The sequence below is a fragment of the Magnolia sinica genome, chromosome 5 (genome assembly GCF_029962835.1).
Source record: "Magnolia sinica isolate HGM2019 chromosome 5, MsV1, whole genome shotgun sequence".
Lineage (NCBI taxonomy): Eukaryota > Viridiplantae > Streptophyta > Magnoliopsida > Magnoliales > Magnoliaceae > Magnolia > Magnolia sinica.
Window position 1 is genome coordinate 112956427 of NC_080577.1, and position 13929 is coordinate 112970355.

The 13929-nt window shown below is 39.7% G+C and overlaps 1 protein-coding gene across 2 annotated transcripts in view; it reads right to left on the minus strand.

The window, feature by feature from the left end:
- Positions 1-13652, minus strand: part of LOC131246770 (probable DNA primase large subunit) — a 30844-nt gene extending 17192 nt beyond the window's left edge. Inside the window, exons 1-6 of one of the 2 annotated variants that reach the window (XM_058247160.1) lie at positions 13337-13652; positions 13035-13096; positions 12836-12939; positions 11475-11556; positions 11337-11396; positions 2161-2218 (exon numbers count right to left, since the gene is read on the minus strand). In XM_058247160.1, coding sequence (XP_058103143.1) covers positions 2161-2218; positions 11337-11396; positions 11475-11556; positions 12836-12939; positions 13035-13096; positions 13337-13472 — 502 coding nt within the window. In that variant the 5' untranslated portion in view covers positions 13473-13652. Of the gene's footprint in view, positions 1-2154; positions 2219-11336; positions 11397-11474; positions 11557-12835; positions 12940-13034; positions 13097-13336 lie in introns of both variants that reach the window. The other variant, XM_058247161.1, reaches the window with a different exon arrangement.
- Between the last annotated feature and the right edge of the window lie 277 nt (positions 13653-13929).

Here is a 13929-nt window from a genome sequence, read left to right on the forward strand (position 1 = left end):
AAGTAGAGATATTTGTGGATTCTTCCTTGGAAGTCTTCCTGTGAATGGAAATAAACATGTGTTGCCCATACAACTACAAGAATGGGGGAAATGCTTTTTATGGTGCCATCAACTGTATATGCTTATATGTAGGTTTTTACCTCTTAGGGATTCATAAAATCTTGCAGGAGAAAGCAAACAGTTCATGAAAAAAATTCATAAATAAGGAATAACAATCCTTGGCATCATCTTGAAAAATTACTTGAAAAAACAACCACAAAACCAAAAGACTGTGGCATCTAGATGAAAACCAAAAACATAAAAGGCTACAGCATTTCCCAGAAACATAATTTAATCATTTCACTTCACAAATCTATAAGGAAAAGTATCCATGTAATCATTCTTAGGCTCCACTAAACTGCTCTCATGAAGGTTATGATATGATATTTCTATTCTCAAACAGTAGAAAGAGAAAAGTGGATGTCCTTCTATGTGGGACTTTTCCTCTTAGGGATGCATAAAAGCTTCCAGGGGATGGCAACAGTTGATGAAAAAAAAAATCATAAATTAAAAGGAATAAACAACCCTTGGGGAAAATCACTAAAAAAAAAAATCACTTCATTTGACAAAAAGAACCACAAAAATCAACAAACAATGACATCTAGATGAAAACCAAGCATATAAAGGCTAAAGTATCTTGAAGAAACATCATCATCATTATCTAAGCCTTATCCCAACCAATCGGGGTCGGCTACATGAATCCTTTTCCACCATGCCACTTTTTCAAGGGCCACAACTTCAGCTAGACCATAGGTCATCAAGTAAACCACTGGCGCAACCGTCCTTTATCTGGATTGGGGACCGGCAATGAAAGCATAAAATTCCCACAAGCACAATGTAATAGACTATTACATAGATTGACTACAATCAAGCAATAGTCTTACATAGGTTGACAACAACCAACAAGTTATCTTGAAGAAACACAATTTAACTATTTAACTTCACAAATATAACAAAATACAGAAATTTGAAGTAGAAAAGGATCCTAGTAATCATTCTTAGAATCCTCTCCACCTCCTTTTTGCTTTGTCAATAACATCCAGGTGGTTTCGCGTGCCTTTCCCACCCAAAAAAAAAAAAAAGGGAAAAAGATGTCCTAGTATTAATATATGATACTAATATATGGCACGATGGTACAGCTTTTACACTTGAGATGTATGTCTTTAGCTAGTTTAGAGTATCTAGGTAGTAGGGATCATATGGACAAGGCTAACATCTTCAAGGAAACAGTTAAATTGTAGAAGTGAACATTGGTTTTGATGTGAATGCTGAAGTAAATCTTTGAGTCAAGGTCCCAATCGAAATCTTTAAGAGAAAAAGATGGAATAGCAGATTCATGGAGACCCTGTGAGAACTGTATTTTAGAAGCACAAGACTGGTACTTGCTAGAATTGCAACTTGTAAGCTACTTTGGAAGCCCTGGCTTCTACATCACATCCAGAATTATATGGTGTAAAAAAGTTAAAAACCAAGTCATCCTACTCAAACCACCCACAGTGTTAGTCTCAGGGGCAAAACTGGCTTAGCAGCTAAAATTCAGGAATAGCATTGCAACTCATACAAGCTTTGTGGTCTCACCTATTTCTTGTTTATTCCATATTCTATTGTTTTCACACTTTTTCCAGACCTCAGTCTACTCGACAAGGGCAATAGTGAGTCCCAACCATACACTACCATATTTGAAATTCAAAAGAAACAATAAAAGAACTTTTCATATAGCCATTATATCTAGATAACAAGCCAACCCATTCTTTAGCATATTGACAAGACCATTGAATTCATAGGCGAAGTCCTCGTTTTGAGATCCAAAGGCCTCTGGTACCACTCCACCTTCACTGAAACATAACTAATCAAAAATAAAATATTACACAAAACCAATGTAAACGTTAAAAATTTTGTTACCAGTGTATTTTCTATGCAAGTGTTCCTAGTACTAGTAACATATGAGGAAAAAACAGTAGTAAGGTGGCAGACCATATCATTACATAGGTAGAAACTATACATTTGATTATAGGGACAAGAGAGGGAGGGAGGGAGGGAGGGAGGGAGGGAGAGAGAGAGGGGGGGAGAGAGAGATTATAAATTAAGATGCAGAGTGACTAATGATTACTATACACATACCTGTTGGTAAAGGCTGATTAATGGAGCGGGCAACTTGGTTCAATTTGTCCTTCACATTCTTTGGAAGCAATTTTCACAAAAGATAGAAGGTCAGGAAGTTGTGAGATAAGGAGTTCATGGAAGGGTTTAAAAACATACGCACAACATATTAACGGGAATGGAAGTAATATTGTTTTGGTATAAAATGGTAACAAGCTCTTGGAGATCCCCAAAAATCACAAATTGCACAACATTTGCAATCTCCTCATGTTACTGGGAAGAATTATAGGGTCTTGATGCATCATGGTTTGCATAATGTCCTGAAGTGACCAACACATATTAATCTGATGGGCCCCATCGTCGACGGGGAACACCCCAAAATTCTCCCATGTTGAAAGATTCTACAGATCGATGGTTACTGGGAAGAATTATAGGGTCTTGATGCATCATGGTTTGCATAATGTCCTTGACCAACACATATTAATCTGATGGGCCCCATCGTCGATGGGGAACACCCCAAAATTCTCCCATGTTGAAAGATTCTACAGATCGATGGTTAAGATAACCATATTACTGCAGTCCAGGTTAAAAACGATCAAAAGCTTAGATGGCTAGGGTCTTTGAATCTGGAGTAATCATCCACATTATGAGCCCATCAGTCAAAAAAGGGGCCCACTTGTATGGACTGGGCACACTGAAGCACTATACACATCCGGATGCATAATGACCCTGTAATTCCTTGGTTATAAAACAAGAGTCACACGATCAATGAAATGACAAGGATTTGGCTGTTGATAAACAATTTATAAACGCAGAATGTCATCCAAAATCCAGCATAAACTACAGTGAGCTCTTTCAAAGCAACTGATGTATAGACAACATATCTAGGATCAAGTAGTCACGCAGCAATAAAACCAAGCATTCTGTACATTACTCTTAACATTCAAGAGAAATGTTGCACTTTCCCAGGTAAGGATTTCTTTTATTCAACAGAAAGGAAACGCAAAAAATACATACACTGACTGTTGCATATAAACAGGCCCAAAAATCACAGAGCCCTTAAAGAACATAGAATATCCCAAAACAAGCATAAACCCTGGACGTACAGCCATCCTTTTCCTGATAAAAACCACAAACTCTTTTAACTGTTCCCTTGCAGCACTGCTTCCCCAGTTTGGGATATCGTGGCCCTGGGAATTCCTCAGTTGGGAAGAAGCTTCCAGGTAAGGATGTTTCCCACAAACACTTCTAACAAATCTTATTTGCATCTTCAGCATCTGCAAACTGCAACTTATGTAGCACAATTGAAGAATCAAACTATAATTCAACAAATTGAACATGTACCCCTTGTAGATGATCCAATCCTCCACTAGATTCAAAAGAACCACTCTCCTAAAGCTAAAGTCCCATTGCAAAAAAGTGAAAACAAAAATAAAAATAAAAGATAACTCCATTCAGTCATTCAAATAATCAAGCATTTTTTTGTTGTCCACACAATAGGCTTACATATAGCTTCAAGAACACCTAAAAAGCTTTTGTAAGAAAAAAATTTGAAGATCCATTAACAAATCCCCTATTGGCCCATATAAGGTTTCCTAAAATGATAGAATTACATCTTTCCAATTGCTAATGGAGAAAAAGAATAAAAACAATAAAATTTAATTAAAGAGTACAAATTCAACAGTATTCCATACATTTTTTAAGCGAGACAAACATACGGCAAGAGGGAAAGATCCTATCGCAGCGGAGGAAGGGGAAGAACATGCGGGATGGCAAATAGTAAGCTATAAAAAGACAGTTAATCGAAAAATTGAGAGAAGAGGGAAGATCCCCTTATTAGAATACCCAACCCTCTTTGTCAAATCCTTCCCGAAAGGTCATCACCAGTTAATTTTGAGAGGGTTTTCAGGGGTTTTGGTCTAGTAATGGAGGTCATGGTGCCGCATGACAGAATCTCGAAATCCCTAAGGGGATTTGCCTTTGTCCGCATGAGTACAATGGAGGAGGTGGATAATGCAGCTTCCCATCTGAATGGGGAGAGCTTTGGGGGAATTAAACTTAAAGTCCAAAAAGCAAATTACAGGCGGGAGAGGGGGAAAAAAGAAAGGAACAGAAGAACATTACCAATTATGGAACGGTGAGATCAAAAGAAATAGCCATGAGGGGGAATATAGAGTCGAAGCGTCAACTGGGGGCTCCAATCCTTGAACAAATGTGGCCAAAGGTGGGAGATATAACATGTCAGATCAAATAACCGAATTAAGATATTTAACAAAAAAACACAAACAGCCACAATCCAAACACTAACCGACCTAAACCCATCCTCCCACGCCACACGTGTGACCGTACGGCCACACGTGTGAATCTCACTTACCCCTTTTGGTTTCCTGCCATCATTATATCAAAACCATTTTTTCCATCCCCGAAACCCTAACCCTGAACCTAAAATTCCTAATTTTCCTACTTTCTCAAATTACCCAAACCCTAATTTTCACCTTAGGTTGTATTAGGTTTCCTATTTTGACATAGACTATACCCTATGCTAATCAGATGTCCCTACATCCATTAGATCCTAGGTTTCTTTTTATTTAATGGTCTTATGTTACGATGTTGGTAGCTTAGGCTAGGATTATGCATGATGCTCTTTTGATTTTCATGATATTTGTGATGATTATAGCAATGTTTGTTTTTTTTTGTTAAATATCTTAATTCAGCTACTTGATCTCACAAGTTAATTGGTTCATGCATCAGTCCTGCATCAAACTTCTCTCGAAAGGCTCCCGATACCTCCTTATATTACAAGGACGTGTAGCAAGAGACATACTCAACCGCATATAGCCGACAACCCTGTTGTAAATCTAGAGAGATTCTACACGTGTGTCAAGAAACTTCTCTCACATGTGCGAACTCCCTAGCCACCCCTCTTTCAACCCCGAAGGTTATCTTTCAACAGATTGCATGTCAGAGCCTCTCCTGAATGGACAATCAAACGGGAACTGAAGTTTCAACACGTGCACTATTCTTTGAACTGTTGGACCTTGATAAAGCGACAAAGAAAGCTCTCATGATTGTAGAAGACAAAATCCCACTCGACTGAGAATGGAATCATCGATTGTTGCGACAACTCCACCTGGGTGATTGCTCTTTCGTTTGAGATTTCTACAATTTCTTCTCAAATGATCTCTGCATCAGATTCAGATCCCACACCTGTCAATCGTTAGATGGTTATTGTTTTAAGATCAGGCTTCGCAACAATTTGCAAGCCCACCGACAACAGTTCAAGGGGATGACATTTTAGCTGAGGGGACAATGAGGGTAGAGCCAGAGTCGTAGCGAAGCCCGGTGGTGTTACCCCCTTTGGCGATCGACTGCCAAGCTCGAGTCTCGGCAAATTTCTCTTTTACAAGGATGAACCAGTTAGGGGTACAAGAAGTTGCCGAGTTACTTCCACTACAAAATTAGAGGATCTCAATGGTGCAAGGTATGAAAAAAACTATGGTGGCGGCGCGGCTAGTGGGGGTCAAATTTGGAGATAGGCCTGAGGATTATATTGCTTACTTTGAATTCGTGGAGGAGAGGAAAAGACAGATTCATCCCCAAGTAGGTCCGTTTTGACATGTCAAAAAAGGAAGGGCTAACAATTTTTTATAGTAATGGAGCAGGCGATAAACAGGTTGATGCAAGTGGGCAATTGTTGGGTTCAGTCAGTTTTCAATGAAGGTTATGTCATGGAACATTAGGAGCCTGGGATGTTCACAAAAGCAGGGTCTAATTAAAGATATGTGCAAGAGGTTCAAAGTTCAAATAACGGCTTTTCTGGAAACTAAGTTGAATAATATTAATTTGAGGATGATCAATTCACTACGTTGGGGTAAACAAAAAGAATGGGCATCGGCGGATGCTCTAGGATCAACAGGAGGCATTCTGGTGATTTGGAATTTAGCAATGTGGCAGAAAGAGGACGGCTGGACTAGGGATTTCTCGGTAACAATGGTGCTAAAAGAAATTACGACAGGTTTCACTTGGGATGTTTACAGCAGTACATGGACCATGTAAATCGAAATTCCGTGAAGCTTTTTGGGATGAATTGGACAAGTGCCGAAACAAATGGAGCCTACCCTAGTGTATAGGAGGGGACTTTAACATGGTAAGGTTTACCCGCGAGAAGTCGTATGGGGAGCAAATATTTACAAGTATGAAAAAGTTTTCTAATTGGATCTTGAAAAATGAGTTGTTGGATCTACCGATGGGGGGTGTTAAATTCACATGGTCAAGTGGCAGAGTCGATTAAGTCCAGGTTAGACAGATTTCTCATTTCATCGAAATGGGTAGAGAAGTTCCCTTTGATCCATCAGAGTGGTATGCCCAGACCTTTTTTTAATCATTGCCCGGTTTTGCTCAAAATAGATGAAGAGAATTAGGACCCATGCCCATTCAAATTTGAGCTAGCATGGTTAGAGGTGGAAGGTTTCGCAGATAAGGTGATGGAATGGTGGCCATCTTTCTTGGCTAGGGGGTGGGGGGAAATGCTAGGGAAATTTATTTATTTTTTACAAAAAAAAAAAAAAGAAGAAGAAGAATATGCGAGTGGAAAAAAGCGACTTTGCAAGGTTGGGAGGAGGAAACGGTCACATTACTACAAGAAATGCAGAGATTGGACATAAAAGAAGAATCGGGGCAGTTGTCGGAGGAGGAGAGAGCATGGCAGGAGGTTTTCTGTGCAAAATTTAACGCCAGACTACGGGAAGAAGAGATCAAATGGCGACAAAGGCCGAGAGCGTTATGGCTAAAAGAATGAGATAAAACTACCAAGTTTTTCCATGCTATCGCTAATGCGGGGCGATACTAACAAGATCAAAGTCCTTACGGCAAATGGAGTAAGGCTAGAAGGGAATGGGAAAATAAGTGGAGCTATAGTCGAATATTATAAAAACCTCTTGTCTAAAGACGCCTGGCTCTGCCCTCCACTCGACAACTTGTGTTTTGATGGCATCTCATCCAATGCGGCGATCGCATTGGAACAACCTTTTTTTCTGAGGAAGAAGTTTAAAAAGTTGTGGCAGCATCAAGCAGTGACAAAGCACCAGAACCATATGGCTTCCCTTTAACGTTCTATAAGAGATTTTGGGATTTGATCAGGGTAGACGTCATTGGCTTTGTGAATGAATTCTTCGAAAAAAGGCTTTATGGTGATCAAACTAGGGGCCACGTTTTTTACTTCAATACCCAAAATGGAAGGAGTTGAAAGCCTTAAATATTTTTGTCCAATTAGCCTGATTGGTGGCCCATATAAGATCTTGGTAAAGGTTTTAGCCTCCAAATTTCATACGGTGTTAGGGGACATAATCCTGGCGTCTTAAGGGGCCTTTATGGATGGGAGACAAATTATTGATGGATCATTACTAGCTAATGAATGTGTCGATTCTTGAAATAGAAGAGGGGGGATCGTGGTATAGTATGCAAACTCAATATCGAAAAAGCATATGATCATGTGGATTGAGCCTTTATTGATTATATGTTGGGAAGATTGGGGTGTGGAACAAAATGCCATGCCTGGATACAAGTGTGTGTTAAGTTGGCCAAAATTTCGATATTGGTTAACGGCTCGCCAAATGGCTATTTCAAATCATCAAGAGGGATTCGTCAAGGGGATCTGTTATCCCCTTATCGTTTCGTAGTAGTAATGGAGGCTCTTAGAAAAATGCTAAAGAAAGGAGAGGAAACATATTTGGTGGAAGGTTTTGGGGTGGACAGATCAAATTTTCATATTTATCATCTTCAATATGCGGATGATACACTCTTGTTTTGCAAGGCAGGTGAATTCAAAGTGCAAAACCTCCAGTCAATTATAAGAAGCTTTGAGGGGGTTTCTGGTTTGAAGGTGAACATTAGCAAAAGCGAGATTCTTGGAGTCGGGCTCTCAAAAGAAGAAGTTCAAAATTTTGCATCTATTTTCGATTGCAAGGGATCCTTCCCGACCACTTATCTTGGTCTTCTGCTATGCATTGGTAAACCTGCTAAACATATGTGGTATAAAGTCATTGAGAGATGTGAGAGAAAGATGTCCAAATGGAAATCGCAATATATGTCTATGGGTGGGAGAATGACTTTGATACAGGCATTTGTGTCAAATTTACCAGTTTACTATATGTCACTTTTCAAGTGCCCAAAGTCAGTAGTGAATGTTTTGGAAAAGCGAAGGGACTTTCTGTAGAAAGGATCGGATGAGAAACACAAATTTCACCTTATGAAATGGGAGAATGTATGTAAACCACAGTGCCAAGGAGCAGGCCTCAAGAAGCTAGAGGAGATGAATCAAGCATTGCTCAGGAAATGGGTGTGGAGATTCAGGGTAGAGGAGGATGTTAGATGGAGGGTGATGCTAGCAAAGAAATACGGGGTTGATGATTCTGGGTGGTGGACCAAACCATCTTCGTTGTATCGAGCTTTTATTTATGTAAGTTGGTGGCGTCCTTAAAACATAGGGTTTGGGGAGGGATAGGCTTTGAGATAGGAAATGGGGAAAAGAATCGATTATGGGGAGACAAGTGGGTAGGAGACAGTTTGTTGAGCAGAACGTTCCTAAGATTAGCGGGGCTAGCTTTGGAAGCAAATTTGAAGGTTAGCAATCATTTTTCATGGCAGGGTGAGAAAGCCATATGGACTCCTCTGTGTAGAAGAAATTTGAATGAAGAAGAAATTCCAGAATTCTCCTCGCTCCTAGTTTTGTTGGATAAGGTTATTCCGGATGTGTCAAGTAAGGAGTTGCTTCGATGGTTAAAAGAAAGAACCAGAAAATTCTCAATTAAATCATTGTATCAAGTTCTAACTGAAGATGGGGAAAATGTTGGATTTTCATCGACGGCTTTCGTTTGGCAATATGGTGCACTGATGAAGGTAGCGGTTTTTGGTTGGCTCGTCGGAAAGAACAAGGTGCTAACTATTGACAATCTTCGAAAGAGGAATATGGTTCTTCCGAATGTATGCATGCTCTGTTTTCAAGATGCGGAATCAATGGATCACCTCTTCATTGATTGTCTTTTTGCAAGGAAGATGTGGGACTAGTTTTTTCAACTCTTTGGGATACTTTGGGTGCTACCGGATTCTATTGATTCCTTTCTTCTCTCATGGCATGGAAGGGGCGTAAGGAATCCAGAGACAATATTATGGAGATTGAGTTGCTTAACGAGTTTGTGAGCTTTATGGTTAGAATGAAATGGGCACTACTTTAAGAACAAAAGTGCAAATGCAAACCAGGTTTTTAGAAGGGCAAAATCTTTCGTCTTAGAATGGGCCTTCGCTTTGAATCCTAGTTTTCAGCTCCCTCTGGGTTGGAGTTAGTTTTCATTATCATTTGTCTTTTTGTTTTATTCTTTTGTACATATTGACTTCAGCTTTCTAATGAAATTATCATCTTTCAAATAAAAAATATGGATAGTAGTCCATACATATCAATCATGTAAGGCTTGTTTGGGCTTTACAATCAGCATGAACCCTCCAAAGAGGCCGCATGGTTGGACTATGGGCCCCACGTACCAACAAGTCATCAAGCAAGACCATCCGATTGGATCTAGGTTCCAACTGTCCATCAAATCGTTGAATTGATCCAAACAATCATCAGAACTTTTGATCTGGTCCAGATAGTTAATATGGACCATGATGCACTCTAAATATTCAACTTGGGCCATTATGTGGTACAGATCTTCAACCTGGATGTGGGCCTAGTCTACAATCTGAACCCGAGATAGGCCTAATAACATAATTGCCCGTCAATAGGGAATTAGGGATAAACTTGGGCATGGAGCAAATGATCAGATGCCTAGCTCTACCAGATATGTTTTTTCTTCGGTAAGAAAGAAATCACCACACTACCAGATTAATAACGCTTTTTGGCTGCCAGCCTATCACAAATGGGTTTACTTCAACATTTTTTTTAAGGTAACAGTACTAGCGATTGAACCCTGGATCACGCACATGCACTACACTGTATCTACCACCTCATCTAACAAGCGGGTGACATTTACTTCAACACTTTCAGCTTCTACCTGGACAAACTAGAGGGTATTTTCCTTTTTCTTTTCTTTTTTTTTTACAAGACCTATGTAATTGTTCATGACACAAGAATTGCAACCAATGCTAGAAACAAAAGACTTGTTGACCTACAGTCTAACTGTAGTTATGGCCCTAGATAGAGTGGAATGGCAAAAAGGATTCATGTAGCCAACTACAACTGGTTCGGATAAGGTTTAGATGATGATGATGATGATGATGATGACAAGAATTACACCAAATATATTCATCTTATAGCAATAACATCAGAAATCCATAATTCCCAAAAAATCTCGTAGGGGACAATGAGGCATGTTGGTGAACACTTGCACCAAACAAAATTTTCTATATCAAATTTGGCAACATGTGATCAGGTACACTCCTACATTGTAACAAGTTCTAGAAGAACATGTCAACAGGATCATTTTCCTCTGCAGCATTTACATTGGACAAGATATTAGTTGAAGTTACTTCAACTGGACACTTGGTTCTAGGTAATGCATGAGTGGAAGGATAGTAGCTCCTCCAAGAACTCAAAAAGATGTGCATGGACAAATAAAGCTGGGCCGCATGGAGAATGCAACCTTCCACAGGTGAAACCAGAGTGTAGATTTCCATATGATTGCAAATGTCAGCTAATCCCTTAAGAATAAAGGTCAAGGGATCGATCAGCATTGATTTCAACTATTTAAAAAAAAGGGGGGGGTGGGTAAAAAGTGGATCAGTAGTGGCGTTAACTATCTTTCATCATGGGGCAACACCCTGTCACTCCCGCACTATGGTTTGGAAGTCCTATGGAAAAAGGGAAAGAACAAGTAATAAAATGCCAAATGGTTTAAGAAGAGTAGGAAAACCAGAATGCAGAATGGGTCACTTCGCCCCCAAAAGGATCTTAACCATTGGTTAGTCTTGTTGCTACATTGTTTCCACAGCCTGGTCTAAAAGATATTGATCTAGTTTGGTCTAAAACTATATACTAAAATTGCTTATTTACACAATTGATATATGGATGTTGAATGCAAGTTCATCCAAAACCAAATTGCACCAAATTTCAATACAAAATCATCGCATATCCCTCCATTTACATATGAATGTGTGTATTCAACGGTTATAAGATAAAGATTAAAGACTTGCAGAAACATGCATACCTCAAATTCGGCATTGCTGAGTGCTTTGTATGGAAGGTTGAATTCGCCCATCAGCATCCTCTAGAATCAAGAGAAGAATTATATAAAAAGAGAGACACAAGTAAGACCCTTCATTTGTTGTAAATAAATGAATCCTACCTGAGCGTCAAAACTTTCAAGCCGGAAGCGATGGCGGAACAGGATAGTCTCAATGGAAAGAAACCATTTTCTCAAATCCTCCCTAAAACCCAAAAATAAATAAATAGATGACAAAGTGATAGCAAAATCGTAATTTACAAAAGAAGAAGAAGAAGAAGAGGAAGAAGAGAGAGAGAGAGAGAGAGAGAGAGAGAGAGACTATCCATCATGCATGCAGCATAATGCTACTTGTCAGGTACGCGCCGTAGCTGTTTGGTGATCTAGACGACACCAATTTGGCGATCAAGATCTCTCATCTAATGGCCTAACCATGGATGGACCAGAGTCCAAAAATGTGCAGGAAATCAAACAATCATATGGGTCCAATCAGTGGCAATTTTGATGTTTAATGCGGACCATTGCTAATACTCCTTTTATTGTCTTCTTTTTTTTTGCAGCTCATCGATATTTTTCACACATGCAATCATCTAAAAGATGGATGAATGCAACAGGAGATCAATGGGCCCCATGTCCAATTTTTGTGAGAGCATGCAACAGCATACATATTTCCACGGAAGAATAGAACATAAAAAATCGAAGCTTAGGGGTCGTTTGGATGGTGGCAAATGAGGCAAGTTGACAACTTGCGTTTGGATGCCCTAAAATGCTTGTAAATCATTTCTTAGTTGTAAATGATACCACATTTTCCCCTTTTCATTTGCTAGCAAAAAGCTGGGATGATCTGTATTTGAGAACTCTCCCCAACATCTCCCTCCCTCCCTCCCTCCCTCTCGCTCTCCCCAACATCTCCCTCCCTCCCGCTCTACCCAACATCTCCCTCCCTCCCTCTCTGCAGCAAATCTTACTACCAGCCTTATAAAAGGGCATTTGAATTCGTGCACCCACTTCTATGGCTCACCTACTTCCTGGTTTTATGGGAGGATTTGAATTCGTGCACCCACTTCTATGGCTCACCCACTTCTTGGTTTTATGGGAGGATCTACCCTAAGCTTTAGTGAGATGGACTTAACCCAATGATCCACTTTAAAATCCACTCTTATATGCCATTTGAATGTTTTTCAATGACTTACTTCTCTAAGCTATCTCAGTTGTGAATGCACAATTACAGGATATAAACCATTTACAGGCTATCCAAACACAATCATTTACAACTTAAAGCCAAACAGACAGACTGTAAATCATTTACAGCCTGTAAATGATTTACTAGTAAATTATTTACAACTTAAACCATTCACCACCATCCAAACGACCCCTTAACAATCCAGCATTCTAAAATACACAAGGTGAATCACAAAATGTATAATATTGTAAATTTAGAAGAAATTACCCAAAAAGTCAGAATACAATTAACATAGCCTTACGTTCTGCAGTAGACAAGACGGAGCACGAAATGCGAGATTATGTCCTTATTGATCACCTCGGATGCGTTTTGATGCCTCATGTGCGTCCTCCAAAGCTCACTTACCTTATAACAGAAATTAGAGCCATGAATTCAAACCCACCATCAAAATATCCAGAAATAATGGAATACAGTACATTTGATTCAGATCAGTAAATTACCAATTTTTCCATTTCATCGGGTTTTTTCCCACGGGACAACCCATCAGAAATCCCCTTTAGGACTGTACTCAGTAACACAAACAGAAATCAGCTTGAAATATTAAAAAAGAGGAAGCAGAAATCTGAGTTGAACTCAAATAAGTTCAGATTGAAACCCTCGGATTTTTTTATTTTTTATTTTTTTTAAAGACTCTGACTGAAACCAAAGGAAACCGTTACAGTACATCGGGAGAGAAGAACTTGTTCTGAGAAAAAGATCGAATCAAATAAGAGATCGATAAATCCGGAAAATGGCGGGGTACCTCGGAGGCGATCGAGGGCGAAGAGCTCGAAATCTTCGAGTCGTACTTCGAGCGATGGAGCGGATCGATAGAGAGAGAGAGTAGGAGTGACATCTGGCTCCGCGGCGATCTTCCTCTGGGATCGAATGATTTCCATTTCTCCTTTTTTTTCTTACTTTCTTTTTTTTTTTCCGATTCTGGGAGACGATGTGTGAAATTCCCGCGCGTAGTTGGGGTGTTATATTGTCAGAGGATCAGATATGGCGGGAAACGATTCAAGCCGGGTTTTGTGAGTCGACTCGGACGTGTGAACTGGTGGGGTAGTTAGATACTCTGGTGAGTGGACGCGGATTTCGAAGTTCCTGCGCTGGAAACCTGAGTGGGGCCCAACATGATGTTTTTGAGAAATCCATCCCGTACATCCGTTTTCTGAGCTCATGTTAGGACTTGAGACGAAAGTTGAGAAGGATCCAATACTCAAGTGGGCCACACTAGAGTAAAAGGTGGGTAGGAAAATTCCTACCGTTGAAAACTTTCTTGGGTAGAAAGTGATGTTTACGTGACACAAATATTAGCCTGATTCAAAACTCCTGTGACCTATGAACATTTCAACT